At 43.5% G+C, this 27,447-nt stretch overlaps 1 protein-coding gene across 8 annotated transcripts in view; it reads left to right on the top strand.

The window, feature by feature from the left end:
- Positions 1 to 27,447, top strand: part of PRKAG2 (protein kinase AMP-activated non-catalytic subunit gamma 2) — a 324,996-nt gene that overhangs the window by 223,177 nt on the left and 74,372 nt on the right. For 6 of the 8 annotated variants that reach the window (XM_030826201.1, XM_003270938.4, XM_030826199.1 and 3 more), the window contains exon 5: positions 26,662 to 26,731. The exons of the other annotated variants lie outside the window; for them this stretch is intronic. In XM_030826201.1, coding sequence (XP_030682061.1) covers positions 26,662 to 26,731 — 70 coding nt within the window. The remainder of the gene's footprint in view (positions 1 to 26,661; positions 26,732 to 27,447) is intronic. 8 annotated transcript variants of the gene reach the window in all.

Here is a 27,447-nt window from a genome sequence, read left to right as displayed (position 1 = left end):
GGCTTTTAGAACCAGTAGACTCAGAGCATCGTCAGCATTTACCCTGTTAACCTGACTTAAATGGGAGCGGTGTACATGCCATGGACTCCCCTGAACAAAGCAAAGTCAATTTTCTATTTTTCTGAGAAACAGAAGCAGGAGGCAGAGCAGTAGAGCAGGAATCTATGGCCCGGATAAAACAAACACAAATAATTTTTTTAAGTCTATGCAAAACAAAATCATAAAGACACACATTTTTAAATAAACCACCTAGATCCAATGTCAGAAGATGGAATTGTATTTACAAATATATTTTGTTGAGTGGCTTGGGTGCATAGAAAAAGGTCAAATTTTATTTCTGTTCAAACAGCACTGTAACAAGTTACTATGAATCGTGGTTGATTGCTCAGGCACCAGATCCCCTCACTTCTCAAGAAAGTCAGCAAAATCTTCCTGCAGCTCAACACAGTACCAGCAATACTGTACCCATCCATTACATTTCATTCCCATCCCCTCCAGTCTTACTGAATCACATTCTGAGTTGACTCAGCAGATCATCATCATCAGTAATTAGGAAATTCTTTACCTCATTTCCATCTTAGTCCTTTAATACAAATGGGCACCAGTCAAATAATAGAAACTGGCTTTTCATTTGTCTACACCAGAAATAACCTGATAGAATGCTTACAGTGTGTTCTGCTAGATGCTTAGTGATAGAGCTGTAGGTTAGTTTAAAATTATCTTTTTTTTTTTTTTTTTTTTTTTTTGAGACGGAGTCTCACTCTCTCGCCCAGGCTGGAGTGCAGTGGCGCAATCTCGGCTCACTGCAAGCTCTGCCTCCCGGGTTCACGCCATTCTCCTGCCTCAGCCTCTCCGAGTAGCTGGGACTACAGGCGCCCGCCACCACACCCGGCTAATTTTTTTTTTTTTTTTGTATTTTTAGTAGAGACGGGGTTTCACCGTGGTCTCGATCTCCTGACCTCGTGATCCGCCCGCCTCGGCCTCCCAAAGTGCTGGGATTACAAGCGTGAGCCACCGCGCCCGGCCTAAAATTATCTTATAACATGTTCTTCATTAATGTGCTTGGGATAAGCCTATTTTGTACTGTTTTGGCGTGTGTTCGCACCCCAGTGCTGAATTAGATCAGGCACTTTGGTGGCAAATAATTTTTGAAAATGTCATTTTCAGTATTAAAATAATTTTCAATGGATTTGGCAAATGCATAAAACAACTCTTACTTTATAGGTGCTCTGGGATTTGTGGAATACATTTTTCCTTTTTTTTTTTTTTTTTTGAGACAGTCTTGCTCTGTCACCCAGGCTGGAGTGCAATGGCGTGATCTTGGCTTACTGCAACCTCTGCCTCCCAGGTTCAAGCAATTCTTCTGCCTCAGCCTCCTGAGTAGCTGGGATTACAGGCACGTGCCACCACGCCCAGCTAATTTTATATTTTTAGTAGAGACGGGGTTTCACCATATTGGTCAGGCTGGTCTCAAACTCCTGACCTCGTGATCCGCCCGCCTCGGCCTCCCAAAGTGCTGGGATTTCAGGCATGAGCCACTGCGCCCAGCCCCATTGTTCTCATTTATTTATTTATTTATGAGACAGACTCTTGCTCTGTCGCCAGGCTGGAATACAGTGGTACAATCTCTGCTCACTGCAATCTCCGCCTCCTAGGTTCACGCCATTCTCCTGCCTCAGCCTCACCAGTAGCTGGGACTACATGTGTGTGCCACCACACCCGACTAAATTTTGTATTTTTAGATGGGGTTTCACTGTGTTAGCCAGGCTGGTCCCAAACTCCTGACCTCAAGTGAGCCACCCACCTTGGCCTCCCAAAGTGCTGGGATTATAGGCATGAGCCACTGCGCCCGGCCTCCATCATTCTTTAAACACAATATTGTGTATGTGTCTTACTTTACAAATAAAAACAAGCATTTGACTTCTCAAAGTAGATGGAGCTGCTTTTCTGTCTCATCCTCACAGCCCAATGCAGTTAGTCTCTTCTGCCTGGTGTCTAGACTATGAAGGTAGGGGTTTGGATTCAAACCCACTTGTTGATGTCTGTTATGGGCCAGCCATACACAAGTTCAGTTCATTCTCACAACAGTCATGCAAAGAAGATATTATTATCTCCATTTTGCAAGTTAAGAACCAAGGTTTAGAAAAATAAAATCTACTGGAGATTGTATGACTAGTAAATGATAGAGATAGGATTCAAATTGAGACCTACCTTTGGAATCCACGTTCTTTTCACTTTACCAAATGGCACTCCCCACCCCCAAACCAAGAACAGCATTTATTGCCACCTAGCCTGAGCCAAGACCTATACCAGGCGCACAGTAGATATTGGCAGGAGGCTTAGAGACTGACACACAGAACAGTCAAGCATGAGTCAGTGGCATAGCTGGGACTCAGAGCCAGAACTGTTGAGAGAGGAAAGGTACAAGCTTTGAGCCCAACCTATGTCTTCTTCCACAGGCACTGTTTGCCGTCTTCATGTTATATACACTCTGGTCACGTGATTTGACTTTGAGAATATTCTCCGAAATCTTAATTAAAATCAGTTAACAGCTGATGAATGCCCCACCCCCCCCCCGCCATTTTTTTTTTTTTTTTTTGAGACGGAGTCTCACTGTGTCACCCAGGCTGGAGTGCAGTGGTGCAATCTCAGCTCACTGCAACCTCCGCCTCCCAGGTTCAAGCCATCCTCCTGTCTCAGCCTCCTGACCAACTGGGATTCCAGGTGCCTGCCACCATGCCCAGCTAATTTTTGTATTTTTAATAGAGACGGAGTTTCACCATGTTGGCCAGGCTGGTCTTGAACTCCTGACCTCAAGTGATCCACCTGCTTTGGCCTCCCAAAGTGCTGGAATTACAGGCGTGAGCCACTGAGCCTGGCCTAAATATGCTTTTGAGATTTTACCTTTGCACTTTTGAATTCCACGATGTTACTTGAATCAAACTACTGATCCAATACAATCAAGTTACCTTTCATTCTTACATCAGGAAACAACAACATCAAAAGAGAAAACACATTTTTGATTTATTTACACATGCTACCTAAGACATCGGCATCCCTCTACCTACATCCTAATAAATGGATTCCATCCTTCAAAGGTTTGTGTTTAGCTAAATGTATTGTTGGATTAAGATATTTGCATATGGAATAAATCCTGGGGTTTGTCGTTGTTGTTGTTTTGAGATGCAGTCTTGCTCTGTTGCCCAGGCTTGAGGGCAGTGGCGCAGTCTTGGCTCACTGTAACCTCCACCCCCTGGATTCAAGCGATTCTTCTGCCTCAGCCTCCCGGGTAGCTGGGATTACAGCTGCCCACCACCATGTGCAGCTAACGTTTGTATTTTAGTAGAGATGGAGTTTCACCATGTTGGCCAGGCTTGTCTTGAACTCCTGACCTCAGGTGATTCGCCCAACCTCAACCTCCCAAAGTGCTGGGATCACAGGCTTGAGCCACCGTGCCCGGCCAAATTCTGGGTTCTCTTATTGTCGTGAAGCGTAGTTTGTATTGTCATCCTTTTAAAATTGTTGGTTATTTCCAGTTTTTCTTGACTCATTCATTAGGTAACAAATTTATAGTTATCAATGGCTATGATAAATGATTATGTACTTATAATTTTTAAAACTTAACTACAATAAAGCACAATATAGTGCTACTCAGGTTTCAGATTTAAAAAAATTAGACTGAGTTTTTGTTTACTGATAAAAATTCCGGAGTTTCAAACAGCTGTATTGCTGTTAATGAAATTTATAAATTAAGTTTGCCTGTTTGACTTTTACCATGTCACAGAGAAATAACTACATGAATTTTCACCAGATTTGGGTAGTATGTTTGAGATGGCCTGACTCAAAGTGTAGGCTATGTGGGGTGTGACAATAATTTACTGAGCTCTTACTAAGTGCTGGCACTCTTATAAGTGCTTTCTGTGTAATTAACTCACATATTCCTTACTGCTCTATGAGGTAGGCGCTGCTACGATCCCATTTTACAGATGAGGAAACGGAGGCACGAGCAGCTTCATAGATGTTTCACAGCACACAGGGCCCTGTGTTTAGATGAGTCCCATCCTTGATTTAATGCTGTATTGTCAGAGTCTGGAAATTCCCAATTTTTGAACAAGGGACCTCTCATTTTCTTTTTGCTCTGGATCTGGCAAATTATGTAGCCAGTCCTGGAGCAATTTAATAAGTTGCTCAAGCCAGGGTTAAGCCCAGGTAGTATGTCCAGAATCCATACTCCTTACCATTGCTAAACTACCCTTGGAAACTTAGGGTTAGTCCTAGAGAGGCTGCCAAGCCACCAAGCAGCTGTGGGTTTCTTGCTCAGGGTGCTACTTTGCACACAGGTGATTCTGCGTGGGCTGTGTTAGGGTCCAGCAGCAGACAGATTAAGGAGGGCTCACAATTCTTAGGGGCGATCACCTCGTATCTAATAGGCTATTTTGAAGAGGAAAATGGAAAAAACAATGCCTCACACAGTACTTTTGGGCCGAATACCTTTGAATGGCAGTGCAGGGCTGTCCAGAGATGGCGTACTCTTTCATTTCTCTGATTTGGTGTCCTTCAAGAATACAAAACTATTGCTGTTTCTTTCTGAAAGAATACTCAAGAAATAACAAGTAAAAAAATAAAAATATAATGACTTGTTCACATATTTCCTGAGTAATACTTATAATTTGAGTCCCTCTCCTCAGGTTAAATTTGCGAATATTTCATTTTCAAGAGTGAATTCAACAACAACAACATATCCCAGCTGGGCATGGTGGCTCACGCCTGTAATCCCAGAACTTTGAGAGGCCAAGGTGGGCGGATTACTTGAGGCCAGGATTTCGAGACCAGCCTGGCCAACATGGCAAAACCCCGTATCTACTAAAAATACAAAAATTAGCCAGGCGTGGTGGCACATGCCTGTAGTCCCAGCTACTTGGGAAGCTGGGGCATGAGAATAGCTTGAATCCAGGAGGTGGAGGTTGTAGCAAGCCGAGATCACACCACTGCACCCCAGCCTGAGCCATAGAGTGAGATTCTTTCTCAAAAAAAAAAAAAACAAACAAACAAAAACCCCAGCATATCCTGAGCTACTTTGACATTTCTCCTCCTCCTCTACTTTGTCTCCATTTACTGTTTCTGGTGTTTTCTCCAATATCAGACTGAGCATAGTAAAAGCACAGGAGAAAAATGACAAAAAGGAAGGTTAATTATAGTACACTATATGGTTTGGCTCAGGTGTCAGTAGTATTTTCATAGTCATAATAAGTCGAAACCTTGAATATTGACATAGCAAAAGAATTCATAACTATATGGACAGTGGGAGGAAGGGTTTGGGGGCAAGGTGCATTCGAGAGTGGTAATCTTGATTGGCATAGGGAAAAAACTGAAATGACTAACATCAGCTGTATGAGTTAAGGAGGGGAAGCTTGTAATGCTGTGATTGTGTCTGGGGTGCAAGAAGACTGCAGCACAGAAGGCAGGCCGAGGGATGGCTTGCTGGAAGTATTTAGGCAAAAAGCTAATGTATTTTTTTAACAAGCAAATTTAATGATAATTTTTTCACATTGAAACCACTACTAATGATGTGGTTAAGATAAAGGGAACAGGACCTCTTGGTTTATAATAGGTAGTAGAAATTTGGATTATAGCTATACTAGGCTCTACTATGATGATTAAAGTTTTTTCTGTTAATAATCAAAGTGAGATTTCTATTTCAATAAAAATGGAAAGAAGTGCCTACCTAACACAATTCTAGGACATTAAGTTCAGAGAAAAGGAGGAAAGGGATATTTCCTTTAACTTTTATTAGCACCTGAGTTATTTCTGAGCTTGAGGTCTTGCTGTACAGCAGTTCAGTAGTTATCAAATCAGTTGGTCTCAGGACCCCTGTGTACTCATAATTATTGAGACCCGAACAAGCCAGGTGTGGTGGCTCACATCTGTAATCCTAACACTCTGGGAGGCTGAGGCGGGTGGATTGCTTGAGCCCAGGAGTTCAGGACCAGCCTGGACAACATGGCGAAACCCCATCTCTACCAAAAAAACTAGCCAGGTGTGGTGGCTCACATCTGTAGTCCCAGCCACTCATGAGGAAGACCACTTGAGCCTGGGGATGAAGAGATTTCAGTGAGCCGTGATCATGCCATTGCACTCTAGCCTGGGTGACCCCATCTCAAAAAAGAAAAAAGAGAGACCCAATGGGCTTTTTTGGATATGGGTTCCATCTACTAATATTTACCGTATTATGTGCCTGCTTTGACAGCACATATACTAAAACTGGAATGATACAGAGAAGATTAGCAAAACAAAAAAAGAAAGAAAAATAATTTACCATATTATAAATTAAAACTGTTTTTAAATATTAATTTATCTGAAAAGATCAATAATAAACTCATTACATATTAGCATAAATACATCTTTATGAAAAAGAACTCCTTTTATATTGCTGCAGAGCTTTTTAATGTCTGGGTTAGAAGAATTTGGTGGGATTCTCAGATCTGCTTCAGCACCCAGTCTGTTGCCATATGTTGTTTTGGTTGAAGTACATGAAGAAAATCGAGCCTCAGACAGGCAGTTGGAAAAAAAGAGAGGAGTGTATTAGTTACCTCTTCAGATAATTGTGGCTAGCCTTCTTGACAAATGGTAGGGTTTTTTAAATATTTAACTGCTAAATAACAATCGTATATAATTATGGGGTATACTGTGATGCTATGATATGTGTATACAATACAGAATGATTAAACCAAGCTAATTAACGTATCTGTCACCTCACATACCTATCATTTCTTTGTGGTGAGAACACTTAAAATCTACACTTAGCAGTTTTTATTATTAACTGTAGTCACAGTATTGTGCAATCCATCAGAACTTATTTCTCCCATGAAACTGAAACTTTGTACACTTTGGCAAACCTCCCGCCTTTCCCCATCCACCCCCACCCCCAGTCTCTGGAACCTCCATTCTCCTCGCTGCCTTTATGAGTTTCACTGTTTATAATATACAAGTGAGCTCACGCAGTATTTGTCTTTCTGTGCTTGGCTTGTTTCACTTAGCATGATGTCATCTGTGACAACATGGATGAACCCAGAGGACAAGTGGTAGTTTCTTGAAGGTTAGCTGCAATGTGTAATCTGATACCATAGCATTGAACTTTTCGAAGCCTACTTACTAGAGTGTATTATGTTAGAATCTGTCCATCTATCTTGCATTTTTGGGTTTTTGTTTGTTTTTAGGTGGAGTCTCGCTCTGTTGCCTAGGCTGAAGTGCAGCGGCACAATCTCAGCTCACTGCAACCTCCACCTCCCGGGTTCAAGAGATTCTCCCACCTCAGCCTCCCGAATAGCTGGGATTACAGGCACCCGCCACCAAGCCCAGCTAATTTTTGTATTTTTAGTACAGATGGGTTTCACTATGTTGGCCAGGCTGGTCTCAGACTGCTGACCTCAAGTGATCTGCCCACCTTGGCCTCCCAAAGTGCTGGGATTACAGACATGAGCCACCGTGCCCAGCCCTATCTTGTATTTCGAATGGATCTTTCACCCATGCGTGATGTTATAATACCATGCATTAGTCATTTGGAAACTATTGGATCACTGACTAATGCAGATCTTCCAAATAGGAACACATTTTGTTACACAATAACTAAAAAGCATTTCTTAATAACACCAGTGATCTCCCCAGAGAAATCTCTAAGTATGGGGAAATTGTCAAGCTCATTGTGGCAGACACAAGGTTTCCAAAATTCTAATTTTTGCTTGAAAACTCAAACTTCATCATTGACAACAAATATGTCGGTTGTTTTCCTTGCAGTGACAGGCTCAGTTTATTCATTTTGAAAAAAACTGTCTACCAAATACCCAGGTCCAAATAACTACAATTTTTCAGAGTTTTAAAAGCAGCTCAATTGCACATGTTTTCCTCAAGAACATCATCATAATTTGCAATGGAAATGTTTTATGTGCACCTCTCATTTCATCACACAGAATATTAAAAAGACACATACTCAAGATTGAGATTTAATAAAATGAATAAATGTATGGCATTATCAAAGACCTTCTTAAGTGACACTGGCCTTCTCCCCTGGAGTAGGAGGTTGTCACAGTTTGCCACTGCCTTGTCGATATGAATTAAGGCACCAGAATTTGCCACGGTGCTGACATTGATGGGGAAAAGCAATGGTGGGTAAAAAGCGAATGATGCCTTAGTGTTGGCACAAAAAGTTTCCACCTGTAGACACCCTGAAAAGGTTCATGGACCCTCAGGAGTCCTCTGGCCAGTTTTCAAACTGCTAGTGTAATGTGTCAGCGTATGTCACTGTTGTCAAGCATTACTGTCATCCACAGATCTTTAGGAACACAGCGACAGGAACTGCTGAGTTTGGTAGGATTTAGGACCATAACCCCTTCCCCTGCTCTGGTTCCAATCTTAACATGCAAACCATTCCCTAGAGGTAAAGTTTGCTTAATTGCCCACTTCTCAGCAGAAAAATCATTAACCATTACCATTTTTCTTCTAAATTTTTTTTTTTTTTTTTTTTGAGACTGGGTTTCACTATCACCCAGGCCCACTTCTCAGCAGGAAAATAGTCAACCATTACCATTTTTCTTTTAAACTTTTTTTTTTAGACAGGGTCTCACTCTATCACTCAGGCTGGAGTGCAGTGATGTGATCATGGCTCAGTGCAGCCTCCACCTCCCAGGCAATCCTCCCGCCTCAGGCTCCTGAGTAGCTAGCTGGGACTACAGGTGCATGCCACCATGTCCGGCTAATTTTTTTAAAAATTTTTGCTGTTTAAAAAAAAATAGAAATACCAAGTAGTCATTACGCTTTGCCACTCCCCTACGGGGATGTGTGCTGGGGCGGTGGGGAGGACATTTCCTCCAGATATGTAGAATTAGATATCTGCATATCCCTTTAAAAAGCACTGTGTGAGTCCATTCTCTCATTGCTATAAATACCTGAGACTGGGTAATTTATAAAGAAAAGAGGTTTAATTGGCTCACAGTTCCACGGGCTGTACGGGAAGCATTATGCTGGGATCCACTTGGCTTCTCTGGAGGCTTCAGTAAAATTATAATCATGGCAGAAGGTGAAGGGGCCGCACATACCTCACGTGGCGGAGCAGGAGCAAGAAGGAGGGGAGGTGCTGCATGCTTTTGAACAACCAGCTCTTGTGAAAATTCACTCACTATCACGAGGACAGCACTGAGGGGATGGTGCTAAACCATTCATGAGAAACCGCCCTCATGACCCAATCACCTCCTACCAGCCCCACATCCAACACTGGAGATTACAACTGGGCATGAGATTTGGGTGGAGACACAGATCCAAACCATATCAAGCACAACCAACATGACAAAAGTTGGTACACACTAATTTTTCACCATATTACTTGCAACTTAAAAATGCAGTCTTGGCCAGGCACGGTGGTTCACACCTGTAATCCCAGCACTTTGGGAGGCCAAGGTGGGCAGATCACTTGAGATCAAGAGTTCGAGACCAGCCTGGACAACATGGTGAAACTCCATCTCTGCTAAACATACACAAATTAGCCAGGTGTGGTGGTAGGCACCTGTAATCCCAGCTACTCAGGAGGCTGAGGCAGGAGAATCATTTGAACCTGGGAGGTGGAGGTTGCAGTGAGCCAAGATGACACCACTGCACTCCAGTCTGGGCAACAGAATGAGACTCTGTCTCAAAATAAAATAAAATAATCATTTCTTCCCTCAGGCCTAACTTAGTACAGACACTGGCTACTTGCTCTTCGGGTGAAGGGAAATTTGAGCACATTTAGTGGCAAGAACATTCCTTTAACTCATATCCCATAGGAATGACTATGTGTTTCAGGCAACAGGCATCAGAAGATGTACACTCTATTTCTTTATTATCTAGTCTCTGATCAGGAAAGGAAAAAGAAAAAGAAAAAATCCTGGCCCTCTCTCACATACCTGATTTTTCCCCTTTCTTTCTGTTTTTTTAAGAGACAGGGGTCTCAGTATGTTGCCCTGGGTTAAAACTCCTGGGTTCCAGCCGTCCTCCTGCCTCACCCTCCCACATAGCTGGGACCACAGACATGGACCACTGCACCCAGCCCTCTATTACATTTCATTTTAAAGTAAACTATTATTTTACAGTACTTGACTCATAATTGATTTCCTGACCCATGAGTGGGTCACAGTTTACAGTTTTAAAAACACTGGTTTAGATTTTCATTCCCTAAAGCCTGGTTTCTCAGATTCCAATTATAGCAAATGTCTTTGTGTTGCGGTTACTAGGGCTGCTCGTTAAATCGATGTCTCTTCCCTTTCACCCTTTGAGAAGACACCGGCCCCTCCTAGCAATGTCTCCGTGCTTTTCCCGGGTGCCCTAGCCCTTCATGCTGACTCCGCTTGTTCTCACACACCAGTTTTCCCAAAGCAGGGGGCGTGAGGACCACAGTGGGATGCAAGATGCTTTCAGGCGGTACAAGGATGAACTTTTTCATAGAGACATTTTTGTATATTATGGAAAAATATATCTGGAACAGCAAAACCTATGATTTCATGGAATTGTTGCCTAAGAGAAGACTTGGGGGTTTAAGTCAATTTAAATAACTGTGTAGGTTGTATGGGGATATGATAGAATGACACCTGTCCAAAGTTTGGGAGGCACAGCTGATGAATCAAAAACCTCTTGTCATTCTTCCTCAGCATGATCCACACCACTCACCCCTCCTCTCCGCCAAATGACACTGGAAGCTACTCTAGTTACACACCAAAGGTACTTTTTTGGACAGCCTTGTAGTAGCTGAAGTTTAACAGATTGATTGCAGCATTCCCCCTTTATTCTTACATCACACAAGCCCATTCAATCCCTGTTCCCTGACATTCCCAATCTCTTTCCTATTTACTTCCTAATCCACAAAGTTGAAACTGTTCTTATCTCTGCAGTACCTCTGACCTGCTCGCTTAATTTTTACATTCATTGTAAAGACGTCTTCCATGTCCCCGCTGACTCCAGGCTCTCCTGCAGCCAACCCTCTCTACTGTATGCAGATAGTACGATTTTTTTATATTGCCAAAAACGATTTGAGAATATCTACATTCACTTCTTAAGAAATCCAAATTCCATTCCTTTCACTCCCAGTGGTCTCCAATCTTTCTTTCACTTCTCTACAAGAATGTTCTACTCTCAGATAAAAACCATCAGCACATCCTGACCTTCAGGCTCTTCCTCTGCCACAACCGCCACCTGAATGTCCACCTTTCCTTGCTCCCTTCAAAATCTGCCTCTGCACATCTCTGTAGGAAGCCTTCCTCTCAAAGATTTCCTTAGCATTTGTGCCCACTATGCAGTTGCTATAGCTTTTTGTTATTTAAATTACTTTGTAATTTTTTACAGTGTGACATATGCAGAAATCTGATTTCCCCAATTATAACTGTCACCTAATTAGAATATAACCTTCTGAGGGCCGGGCCTGTATCTCACTGAATACCCAAATGTTACCTAGGCTGTTTCTGGCTGCAAAGCAGCAGACAACTCCAACTCAAACTGGCTTGAAGGATAAAGACATCTATTGTGTATCATCTATACAGGTACAGAAGCAGGCTAGGCCCCAGCCAAGGTGAGACACAGCCCTGCTCAATGCTGTCACCTAGGACCCACATTCTTCTCTCTGTCTGCAATGGCTTCATCTGAAGGCTATTTCTCAATAGCAGTCGGGGCTGCATGCTTGCTTGTGGCAAGAACAGGGGATGGATGGGGCTGTGCACACATGCATGTGAGGCCTGGCTCTCTCCAACCCTGAGTCCTCCCTGGTAGCCCAGGGTAGCTCGAGAGAGCTTGTCACTATCATGAAAGCATATATACTGCAACAGCATTTGGGTTATTCTAGGAAGGAAGGTAGAGGAAGAGGAATGGATGCCAAGTAGGCAGCCATGAGTACCCGCTCCAACTGGCTCCAGTGTGCACACGTCAAATGGTGGATACCACTACTGAGGTTATGCAAGTGAGCTGAAAGCAGCAAATATCCATCTATCCATGTGTAATATGACATAGGTTATCTGTAATATTACATATATGTGTAACATATAGTACATATTTTATATGTATGAGCCAAGGAATAACTAAAATGATACATTTAGATAAGAATCAGAGTTATGTATAATATGCTGAACACATAGCTAAAATTATACAGTATCAGGGAACTGAAAAATAATTTAAGAGATGCTAGATGATGTGATTACTTATGCAGAAAAATCCTAAGAAATCTACAAAATTACCACTAGAACTTACAAGTGAATTTAGCAAGGTCACAGGATACAAGGTTAATGTATAAAAATCCACTGTATTTTTATATGCTAACAGCAAACATTTGGGAAATGAAATTTTATAAGCAATTTCATTTATGAGAGCATCAAAAAATAAATACTTAGGAATAAATTTAACAAAAGATATGTAAGACCTCTATGGTGAAAACTACAAAGGATTGCTGAGAGAAATCAAAGGGCTAAACAAATGGAAAGATACGCCATGGTCATGGATCGGAACACTTAATACTGTTGTCATTTCTTCCCAAATTGCTCTGAGGATCAAATGCAGTCCCAGCCAAGATTCCAGTAGGTTTTATTTTTAATTCTGGAATGTATATAGAAACATAAGGAACTTAAAGGACTCACAGCCATTTTTTAAATGAAGAACAAAGTTGGAGAATGTCCACTACCTGATTTTAAGGCCTGTTATAGAGCTACAGTAATCAAGACAGTGTGGTCATGATGAAAGTATAGATATAAATCAATGAACAAAATAGAGAATCCAGAAATAGATCCCCATATATGGTCAATTGATTTTAAATAAAGGTACCAAGGGAATCCAGTGAGGCAGTAAAATCTTTTCAACAAGCAATGTGGAACAATTGGATTTCAGTATGGAAAATATGAACCTCAACCCTTGCCACATATCATAATTTAAAAATTAAATCAAAATGGATCCTAGGCCTAATGTAAAAGGAAAATGTAAAACTTCTAGAAGGAAACATTTGAGACAATCCTCACAACCCTGAAAGGAGAGGAGGCAAAGATTTCTTAGCTAGGACAGAAAAAGCATGAGTCATAATATAATAAATAGGATCTTATCTAAATTAAAAACTTGCTCTTTGAAAGACATGATTAGGAATATGAAAAGGCAAGCCACGGAAGGGGAGAAAATATTCACTATTCACAGTACATGTATCTGACAAAGGACTTACATCCTAAATGCATTTTTTTTAAACCCATTGTATTATCTAGTTATGTAACAGATTACCACAAACTTAGTGGCTGAAATCATGCATTGTCTCATAGTTTCTGTAGGTCAGAAGTTCAGGTACAGCTTAGTTGAGTCCTCTGCTTCGGGCTCTTTTGTGAAGCTTGCAATCAAGATGTTGGCCAAGACCAGGGTCTCATCCGAAGGCTCAGCTGGGGAAGGATCCATTTCCAAGCTCATGTGGTTAGTGGCAGGGTTCAGTTCCTTGCAAGCTGTTGGACTGAGAGCCTTAGTTCATTGACATGGGCCTCTCCTGCATGGCAGCTTGCTTCACCAAAGCCAGCAAGATAGTGATCTGCTAGAAAGACAAGCCACAGTCTTATGTATATAGACAGAAGCTTAATAATGGAAGTGGTGTCCCATCACCTGTGCTGAATTCTGTTGGCTAGAAGTAAGTCACTAGGTCCTGCTCACACTCAAGAGGGATACACAAGTACATGAATGCCAGGAGGTGGGGATCATTCACTGGGGGCCATCTCAGAGTCTGCTTGCCATATTCATACAACTCAATAAGAACAAAAACTCAAATAAATAGACAAAAGATGTGTACAGTCTCTTCACAAAAGAAAACACATTAATTACCAATAAACACAAAAAGATATCATTGTCCTCAAGGAAATGCAAATTAAACTCACAGCAAGAAACCTATACACCCACTAGAATGACTAAAATGACAAAAAAATGTTAAAAGACCATACCAAGCATTGATGAGGACATGAAGCAACTGGAACTCTCAACCACTTTGGGCAGAACTGTAAAATGGTACAGCCAGTCTGTGAAATGGGTGGTTTCTCATATTAAACACACACCTACCAAATGACTCAGCCATTCTACTCCTTGGTACTTGCCCAAGAGAAACAAAAGCATGTTCCTACAAAGACTTGACCACAAATGTTCATAGCTTTATTCCCAATGGTCAAAAAGTGAAAATATCCCACATGTCCATCAACTGGTGAATGAATAGACAAAATGGGGTGTATCCATAGAATGGGATGCTACTTAGCAATAGAAATGAACAAACTACTGGTATACTGAGCGACATGAATGAATGGCAAAATAATTATGCTAAGTGAAATAATCCAGGAGCAAAAGCACATATACTGTATGATTCCATATACACAAAATTCTAGGAAATATTTATAGTGACAGTGATAAAAAGTAGATCAGTGGTTGCCTTGAAGAAGGGATGAAGCACAAAGGAGCATGAGCAAACTTTTGGAGTGATAAAAAAAAATTTTTTCCCTATATTTTATTTTTTTAATTTTCTCTTTAGTATTTATTTTTTAAATTTTATTTTTCCATAAGTTATTGGCATACAGGTGGTATTTGGTTACATGAACTTACATGAGTAAGTTATTTAGTGGAGATTTGTGAGATCCTGGTGCATCCATCACCCGAGCGGTATACTCTGCACCATATTTGTAGTCTTTTATCCCTCACCCCCCTTCCACTCTTCCCTCCAAGTCCCCACAGTCTATTGTATCATTCTTATGCCTTTGCGTCCTCATAGCTTAGCTCCCACATATCAGTGAGAACATACAATGTTTGGTTTTCCATTCCTGAATTACTTCACTTGGAATAATAGTCTCTAGTCTCATCCAGGTCATTGCAAATGCTGTTAATTTATTGCTTTTTATGACTGAATAGTATTCCATCGTATAATTGTACTGGTGATTTCATCCTAGCTCATCAAATTGTACACTTGGAATAGAAATCGTTTATTGTCGGTAAATTACACACAATAAAAAGGAACACTACAAATCGTTCTTTAAAGGATTTACATCATGAGGTATGAAGGTCCTGCTTCTCCATTTCCTTGACTCTGTGTCTGCAGTTCACTCCGATCCACCGAAAGTAGCTATGTAACACTGTGGATAGTAAATGAAGACCACAGAAGTCTCCAGAATGTAGAAGATATGGTGGAGGCATTAGTGGGTCCCTTTAATTTCAGTTGGAATATTGTACTTCCTTTTGATCACGTTATGTAGAGCAGAACCAAAGTGGAAGTATTCTGTCTCAATCATGTTTGTAATTTTTCACCAATTTAGGAATAGAGCTTCCACCCAATATGGGACTTAAAGGGGCTGAAAAACAGTTAACAGTGATCTGTTCTGGAAAGGGTTAATGAATAGGTCAGTTGTAGGGGAGGGAGCAGAGAATAGAGAAGAGAGACTGCCTTGTGACACTGTATCATTCTGTGCGTTGCATTCTAATATAAATACAACATATTTCAAAGTTTGTGACTTGGCTGCATTAAGAATCGAAAGGTTAGGTGAACTTGGTGAGCAATAGTTATTTTTTTATTTGCGAAGTATTATAAGACAATAGTAAGAGTTATCAACCTATAAGAGAATGTAAGTATTCAGCTCCCAATAAGTCATGTTAAACACAAAGCTAATAATAAAATATTTTGATTGGCAAATAAATGGATTTATTTGTGAAAGGCAAGAGATATATGCATTTCAGACTGTAACTAATGAATGTGAAGGGTAGCAAGCCAAACATGCTGATTCTCCATGTTCGTTGAGCTCCTTCTTCATATCTTCTATGCCAATTTCTAGTCATGCCAGGACATGTTCGTTCAACAGATATTTTATTAACCAACTACCCTGGTTCTGGGCACATAGCCCATATTAAGTAAGTATTTGCTGAATGAATGACTGTCTTCAAAAGCTTACCATTGTCTCCTATTTTGGAAATTCGAAGATAATTTAACAGAGAATCCAGACAAAGGACTTTTTGGGTTAATCAATTTTCTTCACCTTTTGTTTAATAACACTTCCTTTGAAACAGGTTTTCAGCTGACTTGAGCTGTACAAATTGGTTGCCACTCTCTCTGAAAAGATACTGTGGAATAAATTATCTTTAAAGAAAATCATAAATAAATGTTAGAGAGGAACTAATTTTTATAGCATCTGAAATTGTTATTTAGAAAGGTATCAAAATGAACAAAACCTTCTCTCCAAGTATATTGAGTAAAAGCAATCAGCGGAATTAATACACTTCTTTTTGGGGAGTAGGGTGGTCTCAGTTTGTTGCCCGGGCTGGAGGGCAGTGGCGTGATCACAGCTCACTGCAGCCTTGAACTCCTGGACTCAAGCAGTCCTCCCACCTCAGCCTCCTATGTAGCTAGCTGGGACTACAGGCATGAGCCACTATGCCTAGCTACCTTTTGTTTTGTTTTTTTGTTTGTTGTTTGTTTGAGATGGAGTCTCACTCCGTCACCCAGGCTGGAGTGCAATGGCGTGATCTTGGTTCACTGCAAGCTCCACCTCCCAGGTTCACGCCATTCTTCTGCCTCAGCCTCCTGAGTAGCTGGGACTACAGGAGCCTGCCACCACGGCTGGCTAATTTTTTATTTTTTATTTTATTTTTTTTGTATTTTTAGTAGAGACGGTGTTTCACCATGTTAGCCAGGATGGTCTCGATCTCCTGACCTCGTGATCCGCCCGCCTTGGCCTTCCAAAGTGCTGGGATTACAGGCATGAGCCACCGCACCCGGCCCCCTTTTTTTTAAAAAAAAAAAAAAAAAAAAAAAAAAAAGATGGTGTCTCCCTATGTTGCCCAGGCTGGTCTCAAACTCCTGGGCTCAAGTGATCCTCCCACCTCAACCTCCCAACATGCTAGGATTACAGACATGAGCTACTGCATCTGGCCAAGAATTAATACTTACAGTGTTGAATATATATTGGAGATTTTTTTCAAATTTCTATGCTACTTTTAAAAATCAATTGTCTTCCCTTAACAGAAACTAAAATTGGCCAGGTGACATCACTCATGCCTATAATCCCAGTGCATTGGGAGGCTGAGGCAAGAGGATCCCTTGAGCCCTGGAGTTTGAGAGCAGCCTGGGCAACATTAGCCGGGTATGGTGGCACGTGCCTGCACGCCCAGTTACTTGGGAGGCTGAGATGGGAAAATCCCTTGAGCCCAGGAGTTCAAGGTTACAGTGAGCTATGATTATGCCACTGCACTCCAGCCTAGGTGACAGAGCAAGACCCAGTCTCTTAAAAAAGAAAGAAAGGGCCGGGTCTGGTGGCTCACACCTGTAATCCCAGCACTTTGGCAGGCTGAGGTGGGTGGATCGCTTGAGGTCAAGAGTTTGAGACCAGCCTGGCCAACATGGTGAAACCTTGTCTCTACTAAAATACAAAAAATTAGCCAGGTGTGGTGGTGCGCACCTGTAGTCCCAGCTACTTGGGAGGCTGAGGCAGGGGAATCGCTTGAACCAGGGAGGCGGAGATTGCAGTGAGCCGAGATCATGCCACTGCACTCCAGCCTGGCAACAGAGCAAGAGTCCATCTTAAAAAAAAAAAAACAAAAAAAAAAACTGAAATTGTAGGGTGGTGGCAAGAGCTGGCAAAGCTCTCAGCCAGTATCCATGCCAGGATCTCATACTGCCAGTGAACTTTGGTCCTCAGATAGAATCTATTACAATAAAAACTGTCCTGCCATCATTTCTTGGCACAGTCACTTATTTTCCTTCAAAATGTTAATTCCAACACTAAAGGGAAAGTGACTATAATGATTTCCAAACAGGAATGAGGTCCAAGGGAAGCAGGAGTAAACTGAGTGAAATAACTTCTAAACCCATTTATGCTACTAAAATCAACTGTTTCCCTACCAAGTTTTAATGGATGTCTGAATGAACAATTCGTTTCACCCAAATATTTTTTGAATGCCTACTATGTGTCACACACAGGCAATACGAAGATGATGAGTCATTCTTTCCCTTCAGAGAGCAATGTGGGACTCAGAGGAAACAGAAAAAGTAAATCCCAAGCCAGTGTGTTAAATGCCATATGGAAGCTTGTGGGTTCAGAGAAGTAATTAACCAGGCAGGTTGTGAGAAAAGGTCGTGAATCGGGGAAGGAAGGAAGGCGGGGGGAAGGAGGAAAAGCAGAGTGAAAGAAAAGAATCAGGAAAGGCTTTCAGAGAAAGATTGATCTGAATCTTTAAAAACAGTAAGAACTGGCCAAGGAATGGAGGAAGAAACAGGGAGGCCAGAATGCTCAGAAACCCTTACAGCAGTGAGTGTATGGTCTATTCCAGGACAATGCCTTAAGGTTTAGGTGTGGGGTACACAGAGGGACATGGCAAGAGAAGGTGAATAAATGATCAGGTCCTTCCCCCCAGCTCAGGAGTTTGCCAAGAAAATCCTAAAGATTGCTGAGAGCCACTGAATGGTTCTAAGTGAGAGAATAATAAGTCTGTTTTGTTTTTGTTTTTGTTGAGACAGAGTCTCACTCCATCACTTAGGCAAGAATGCAGTGGCACGATCTCAGTTTACTGCAACCTTCGCCCCCCAGGTTCAAACAATTCTTGTGTCTCAGCCTCCCAAGTAGCTGGAATTACAGGTGCATGCCCCATACCCAGCTAATTTTTGGGTTTTTTTTGTAGAGACATGGTTTCACCATGTTGCCCAGGCTAGTCTTGAACTCCTGACCTCAGGTGATCCAGCTGCCTCGTCCTCCCAAAGTGCTGGGATTACACATGTGAGCCACTGTGCCTGCCCAAGACTGCATTTTTAAAATGTCGCTCTATCAGTCAGGGTTCTTCGGAGAGACAGAGCCAATAGGTGATAGATAGACAGATGATAGAAAGGTGTGGAGATAGGTAGATAGATAATAGATGATTGATTGGTTGATTGATTGACTGATAGATGGATGAGAGGGGAGTTATTGGAGGAATCGCCTCGTGCGATTATGGAGGCTGAGAAGTCCCATGACAGCCCATCTCAAAGCTGGAGTCCCTGGGATGCAGGTAATGGTATCGTGGCTCAGTCCAAGTCTGAAAGCCTCAGAACTAGAGAAGCCAGTGGTGTAATTCTCAGTCCAAGGCCATGAAAACCAGAGGGCTGCTGCTGTTAAGTCCCAGTGTCAAGGCAGGAGAGCCTGGAGTTCTGATGCCCAAGAGCAGGAAGAGGAAAGTGTCCCAGCTCCAGGAGAAAGAGCAAGGAAATCCTCTGTCACCTTTATTGTTCTCTCCAGGCCCCCAGCTAATTAGATGGTGCCTGCCCAGACTGGGGGCAGATCTTCCCCACTCAGTCCACCGACCCACATGCCAGTTTCTGGAAACTCCTGCATGGACACACCCAGAAATAATGCCTTAGCGGTTCTCTAGGTGTTCCTTAATCCAGTCAAGATGACTGGATTCAAATTTAACCATCATAGGCACTCTGGCTACACGGAAGGAAATAGACTGGAAAGGGGGCAAGACTGGAGGAGCTCAGGCTGCCCCGCTGGCCAAGCCAGAGAAAATGGAAGCCTGAACCAGGGTAGGTGTAGTGGGGTTGGAGACAAGTGGGTTGCCTCAAAAGAAACCAAGACAGCAAGACGAGAGGACTGGGGCACAGTTTTAGATGAACTGCATCTGTGTTGGTGTAGAAAACTCCAGTGGAGCTAGAGTAGGGGGCAGTGTGGAGCTCAGGAGAGGGCTGGGCTGGGACTGAGACCTGGACATGTCAGGCACAGTGGTGGGTTGGCGCTGCCTGGAGAATGCTTAGTGGGAACAGGAGCAGAGTGCACGTGCAGCTCCTGTCCAGCATCCAGGGGGTTTCACGTCGTTCTTTACTCTTTGGAGGACGCCCTTGCAGAGCAGAGTGGAGCTCAAGGAAGACAGCAGGATGCACAGAAACTGAGAGTTCTGTACGCTAAATTATTCAGGAGCTCCTTACCCAGTATTTGAGGTTGATTTATTTCTTGCAGGAGCTATTTAAGACTTCTTTTAAGAGGCAGAGCAAACTCATATCCGACCTCTGTGCATAAAGGAGTGCTTTTTTGGCAGTCGTTTTATGATTAAGTTTTCAGGCTGAAGTTTTCCCTTCTGATAGTCATTCAAAATACAGTGTTTTGCTGCACTTGGGCACAATTATGTAAGACACACCTTAATAATTTAGCTTTTTTTTTTTTGAGACAAGAGTCTCGCTCTGTCGCCAGGCTGGAGTGCATGGCACGATCTTGGCTCACTCCAAGTTCCGCCTCCCAGGTTCAAGCAATTCTCCTGCCTCAGCCTCCCGAGTAGTTGGGACTACAGGTGCGCACAACCATGCCCAGCTAATTTTTGTATTTTTAGTAGAGACGGGGTTTCACTATGTTGGCCAGGATGGTCTCGATCTCCTGACTTTGTGATCCGCCCACCTCAGCCTCCCAAAGTGCTGGGATTACAGGCATGAGCCACTGTGCCCGGCCAATAATGTAGCATTTTTTACCAACCAAGAAGTCACACTTGTGATGGCTCCGTGTTTCTCAGGCATTCTCTCTATAAAGTCCAACTTGGGTCCCTCTGTTCCCTCCCACCACACTGGAGTCCAGTAACCTCAGACTGGCTGATGTTATACAAATGGAAATGTTCCCTGTGGCGGAACTGCGCCAGGCTGTTAGCAGAACCCAGTTCCTCCCTGCCATGGTAGGCCCATTTTGTTCTCTGTGGGGAGATCAGTCTGGATTATCAGGAGGGTTTGGGTGGTGGATTTGGTCTGTTTTTGCTACATCAAACATCCCTGATGCTGATGGATTGAGAGATGAGTTGGTGTCATAAGTGCAAGCCCCTTCTCTTTGCTTGCATGACATTGCCCACACCCTTCCCCTCCCTTCGCCTCTTCTCCCGGCTTTCCCTGCCTGCCTGAAATAGCTAAAATTAAGTCTGGCATAAGTCTGTTGAGACTTTAAGAAAACATTGCCATAAAAGGGCAACTGACGACCACCAGCTTCAAGTTCTGTATGCCTACAAATCTGTCTGTCTTTTGACCCTGTGCACATTAATGTACATACCTAAACAGTAAAAGCCCTCAAATTCCTGAAATTGACTTAGTGTGTTATAAAAAAAAAAAAAAACCTCATGACTTTTTCTGTTGTTCTATGAGTAGCCTCCTTTCTAAGGAAGAAAACATGAGATTTCTTACTAAGTAAAAACCTGTGGAAATAAATTCAATCCCACTAGCATATTATATAAAAACATTTTTATTTTAGGCTACACCTGTATACCCATTATTAAGTGGAGTTGCATAAAACATTAATTGTTTGAATTTCCACCCTCGACCAACTTCTATAGTGATGGTTTATAGGTCTTTTCAGTCTGTGAACCACTTTTGCGTCCTCCTGACAAACATACTGCCATTTGCTGCCCATTTCTGCCTCCCAAAAAACAACCCCTCACGATTACAGGTGAAATTGATGGTGCTTATCATAAACACCAATAAGAATTTTTTTAATTATACTAAAATTATTGCAAGAAACAAAAGCATAGACTTAAAAATAGAACGAGAGATACTTCCTGTGTACCACCAAGCTTTTTTTAAAAATTAAACTTTTTATTTTGAGATAATTGTATATTCACATATAGTTGTAAGAAATAATGCAGAGAGATCCTGTGTACCCTTTACCTAGTTCCCCGCAGTAGTAACATCTTGCAAAAATAAACAGTACAGGAGAAACTGGAATCCTCATACATTGCTGGTAAAAATGTAAAACGGCGCAGCCACCTTGAAAACAGTTCAGCAGGTCCTCAAAATATTAAATGTAGAGAGGCCAGATGTCATGGCTCATGCCTGTAATCCCAGCACTTTGGGAGGCTGAGGCGGGTAGATTACCTGAGGTCAGGAGTTCGAGACCAGCTTGGCCACCATGGTGAAACCCCATCTCTACTAAAAATACGAAAATTAGCCGAGCATGGTTGTGCGCACCTGTAGTCGCAGCTACTCGGGAGGCTGAGGCAGGAGAATCACTTGAACCCAGGAGGCAGAGGTTGCAGTGAGCTGAGATCGCGCCACTGCACTCCAGCCTGGGCGACAGAGTGAGACTCCATTTCAAAACTAAACTTAAAAATATTTCTATTAAACATAGGGTTACCCTGTGGCCCAGCAATTCCACTCCTGCGTATATGAAATAAAACACATGTCCACACAAACATTTGCACAGGAATGTCCATAGCAGCATTTTCACCATAGCCAAAATGTGGAAACCACCTGAGCACCCATCAGCTGACAAAAGGATAAACAAGGTGCGTGTGTCCACACAACAGAGTATCGCTCAGCAGTAAACAGAAATGAAGTGCTGATCCATGTTACAATATGAATGGGCCCTGACATTAAGCGGAAGCTAGTCACAAAAGACCACCTATTGTATGATCCCATTGATGAGAAATACCCAGCATCGGCAAATCCATAGAGACAGGAAATAGTTGCCTGGGGATGGGTGTGGGGGTTGAGCAGGTAATGGGAAGTGACTGCTAATGGGTACAAGCTGTCTCTTTGGGATGATGAAAATGTAAACTTAGTCGCACAATTCTGAATATTCTGAAAATCACTGGACTGCACGCTTTAAATGGGTGAGTTATGGTATGTGAATTATATTTCAATAAAGATTTTTTGGCTGGGCACAGTGGCTCATGCCTGTAATCCCAGCACTTTGGGAAGCCGAGGAGGGTGGATCACTAGGTCAGGAGATCGAGACCATCCTGGCTAACACGGTGAAACCCCATCTCTACTAAAAAAAAAAAAAAAAAATACAAAAAATTAGCCTGTAGTCCCAGCTACTCGGGAGGCTAAGGCAGGAGAATGGCGTGAACCCGGGAGGCGGAGCTGGCAGTGAGCTGAGATGGCACCACTGCACTCCAGCCTCGGGGACAGAGCGAGACTCCGTCTCAAAAAAAAAAAAAAAAATTTTATTGTCATTTCCTCCACAGAATTAAATCAGCTTGGCCTGACTCATAGGGAAAAATACAGGGTGATATCACAAGCAGCATATTGACATTGATACAGTCAAGATGTAGAACAGTTCGGTCACCACAAGGATCTCTTACATTATCCTCTTATAGCCATAGGCACCTCTGGCCCCCTACCCCAGCCCCTGATCCCCGGCATCCACTAATCTGTTCTCCATTTCGACCATTTTATTTCAAGCCTATAATATAAATGGAATCATACAGTATGTGACCTTTTAGGATTGGCCTTTTCCCCTCAGCATAATTCCCTGGAGATGTATCCAAGTTGTTGTATGTGTCAATAGTTCCTTCCTTTTTCTTGCTGAGTAGTAGTTTACGGTATAGATGGACCTACCACAGCCCGCTTCACCATTCATCCATTGAACGACATCTGTTATTTCGTTTGCACTGTTGCAAAAAAGCTGCTATGAACATTCACGTACAAGTTTTTGTGCAAATGTAAGTTTTCATTTCCCTGGGATAAATGCCCAAGAGTGCAACTGATGTGTTACATGGTAGTTGCATGTTTAGTTTTATAAAAAACTGCCAAATTGTTTTTAAGAGTGGTGGTTCCTGACTGGACACAGTGGCCCACACCTGTAATCCCAGCACTTTGGGAGGCCAAGGCAGGTGGATCACCTGAGGTCAAGAGTTTGAGGCCAGCCTGACCAATATAGTGAAACCTCATCTCTACTAAAAATACAAAAATTAGCTGACCTGTGGTAGCACATGCCTGTAATCCTAGCTACTCAGGAGGCTGAGACAGGAAAATTACTTGAACCTGGGAGGTAGAGGTTGCAGTGAGTTGAGATTGGTCCACTGTGCTCCAGCCTGGGCCACAGAGGGAGACCCTGTCTCAAAAAAAAGCAAAAAAAAAAAAAAAAAAAAAAAAAAAAGAGCAGTGGTTCCATTTTGCATTCCCACCAGCAGTGTAGAAGTGATCCCGTCTCTCTCCACATCCTCACCAGCATTTGATGTTGTTACTACTGAGATGTTAGCCATTTTAACAGTTGTGTAGTGGTATCTCATTGTGGTTTTAATTTGCATTTATATAATGGCTAATGACTTTGAACATCTTTTCATGCACTAATTTGCCATCTGTATGTCTTTTTTGGTGAAATAGCTCTGTGTCATTTGCCTGTGTTCTAATTGGATTATTTTCTCCTTTTTCTGTTTAATATTGATAGTGTTTATGTATTCCAGACATTTTTATTTTATTTTATTTTTGCTACTCCTTGGAGAGCATGGCTAACCCTATAGGCAGTGTGCTAGTAATTTGTTGGCTGTGTGATTTGCACATATTTTCTCCTACTGTGTAGCTTTTCTTTTCATCCTCTTAACAGGGTCTTTCACAGAGCAAAAATTCTTAATTTTAATGAGGTCCATTTATCAGTTTTTCCTTTTATGGACTGTGTTTTTGGTGTCAAGTCTAACTTTTGCCTCGCCCCAGCTCCCAAATATTTTCTCCAAAAAGTTTCATAGTTTTAAGTTCACAATCCAATGTGATCTAATTTTTGTGTAAAACGCAAGGCTTAGGTTGGGGTTTGTTTTTGTCTTTTTACCTTTTGATACCCAGTTACTCCAGTTCTATTGCTTTTACGCCTCCATCAAAAATTGGTTTGCCATGTTTGCATGGGTCTATTTCTGGGTTTTCTATTTATTTCTATTGATTATTATATCTATTCTTCTGCCAATACCATTGTCTTGATTGCCGTATCTATATAGTTTGCTTTAATATTGAGCAACTTCAAGATTAAAGAATTCTACTGTAGTCCCAGCTACTCGGGAGGCTGAGGCAGGAGAATGGCGTGAACCCAGGAGGCATAGCTTACAGTGAGCCGAGGTTGCACCACTGCACGCCAGCCTGGGTGACACGGCGAGATTCCGTCTCGAAAAAAATAAATAAATAAATAAATAGAATTCTAGAGCTTGCGCCTTTCCATATAAATTTTAGAATAAGCTTATTTATGTCTTAAAAAAAAACCCTAATTTGGTACCAATTGCATTAAACCAAAAGATTAATCTGGGGGAGAACTGTCATTTTTACTATGTTGGGGCTTCCAGCTCAGGAATGTCTCTCCATTTATTAGCTCGTCTTTCATCTACAGTTTGTGATTTTCAGCATACAGCTACTATACATGGTTTCTTGAGCTTATGCCTAAGTTTTAATTTTCTTTGAAGTGATTGTATTAAGTGATATTGTTTTAAATATTTTTCCACGTGTTCATTGTTAGTTTATAGAAATGTGATTGATTTTTGTGTGTTGATCTTGTATGCTGTGACCTTACCGAACTCACTAATTCCAGGCGAGTTTTTTCTTTCTTTTGTAGATTCTTTGGTATTTTGTATGTAGATATCTACATAGGTGTTTTTCTTCCTTTCCAATCTGTATGCGTTTTCTTTCCTTTTCTTGCCTTATTGCAGGGCCTAGTACTTCTAGAACCATGTTGAATAGGATTAGTGAGAGCAGACACCCTGGCCTGGTTTCTGAACTTTATAGCGAAAGCAGTCTTTCACTATGAAGTATGATATCTGCTGTAGCTTTTTACCATGAAACATCTTAGTTTTGTTTTCTTTTTCTCTCCCCACCCCTTTTCTTTTTTTTTAAGGGGTTTAAGACTTAGGGACTGGAGCAAGTAAGATGACAAAGCAAAACGAGAGGCATTTTCAGGACTTCCTCTTTCAAGTCCGGCTTCAAGAGCGCTAGGCCAAGCTCCTTTCAGCCCTAATCGGTACTGGAGCTAATCGCATTCGCGGCGCCCGTGCACTCTGCAGGGATGGGCCGTGGGGCCAGGGACCTCGGTCCCCTCTCGGCCTGTCCTGCCCTTCCAGGCGGCTAGCGGCTGCCGGCCGCGCCGCCTGCCAACCTGAGTTGGCCATAGTAGAGTCTCAGATACCCAGCTCCTCAGCAGCCAGGGCCAGATTCAGGGTGTGTACGCTTTTGGCAGCGGCTCCCCAACCGAGAAGACACTCGGTCTGCGAAGAGAGGACGCGAATTAAGAGTTCCATGCTGGAAAAAAAAAAAATGGATAGCGACAAAGTGCATCTACAATACGTGCAGCCCACGGAACGATTTTTGTTAAGGGGGCCGAGGATGGGCAGTTACATCTAAAATTTGGAAAGGGAAGGGGAAAGTGAGAAAGGCTCCCCTAGCTGGCGCCCCGGGGCGTCCTGCAGCCTCCAGCCCCTCTCCCCGCCCCCGCGCCGCGGAGCCCACACCTGCGCAGGTGGAGCCTGCCGAGCGCGGCCGCGGGTGCTGGGAAGGTGAGCGGCGCCGGGGGGCGGACTGGGGGCGGGCCGCGGGCCTCTCCCAATGGCCGCACGGCGGGCAGGACGCGGGCCGCGGCCGGAGGGGGGCGCCCCGGGCCTAGGCGCGGCCGCCCTCGGGCTCCCGCGTCCCTTCCCACGCTTCCTCCCGGGCGGGCCGTACCAAGGCGCGGGGGGGAGCGGCGCGTCCCACTCGCGGAGGGGCACGCGGGCCGCGGCCGCGCCACCTGCGGCGGCGGCGGCCTCGGGCGGGTGGGGGCCGTGCTCCCGCTCCGCCCCCGGCCCCCGCCGCCCGCGTCCCCCGCCAGGCCCCTCCTCCCGGCGGCGCGGCAGAGCCAGGCCCGAGCGCTCGGCCGGCCGCGAGCCCGCCGGCCGGGGACGAGCGCCGCAGCTCATGCTGATCGCTGTCCTCCTCCTCCCCCTCAGGCGGCGCTGGCGGCGGCCCTGGGACCCGCGGAAGCCGGCATGCTGGAGAAGCTGGAGTTCGAGGACGAAGGTGAGTGCGCCCCGCCCGCCGCCGGCCTGGCGCTCCCACGGCCCGGCCGCCCGAGGACCGGGACCCCCAGGGACCCCGCGCCCCGTCTCCGGCGCTGCCCCACAGCGAGCTGCGTCCTGCGGAAGCCCAGGGGCCGAGGCGGGAACCGGGGCGGGGATGCGGGCGCCGGCGAGCTCGGGTTGCGGGGTACCGGGCGTCCGCGGAGGGGACGCAAGCCAGGCTCCCAGAGCGCAGCCCGCAGCCCGGCATCCGCACGGATGGGCGGCCCTTTTGTCCTTACTCTCCGAACTCGAATTAGAGAAAGGTGTCAGGAAGCGCTAATTGTTTGTGCTTGTCACCATGCACTCGGAGGCAACCCTGAATCATACCCACAGTCCAGACCCTTAATCATAGACTGGTGCCCTTATCTGTGCCTGTGAAGATACCACTGATAGGGTGTGTCTTCTTTTTTAATGGGAAAAGTTAAATAGGAAAACCTGAAAAGGTTATTGAATTGGTGTTGAGTTCAGGCGACCCTCTCACTCCGTCATTTCTGTCGCCTCTCCTCTCACTTGGTTGGTTTTTTTCCCTCTCCTGTCTTCTTGTATCTTACAGGTGAATAACTTGGATCTTATTTTGAGGCTGTTAACATTTGAAAGGCATGAGCTCGTTCTTTGGCAAAATTAATATTTAAAATGGAATGTGATGAGCTTTCACCAGGATCTTATTTTGAAGCT

This window comes from Nomascus leucogenys, chromosome 13, assembly GCF_006542625.1.
Source record: "Nomascus leucogenys isolate Asia chromosome 13, Asia_NLE_v1, whole genome shotgun sequence".
Lineage (NCBI taxonomy): Eukaryota > Metazoa > Chordata > Mammalia > Primates > Hylobatidae > Nomascus > Nomascus leucogenys.
This window is presented reverse-complemented; position numbering and strand designations above follow the sequence as displayed.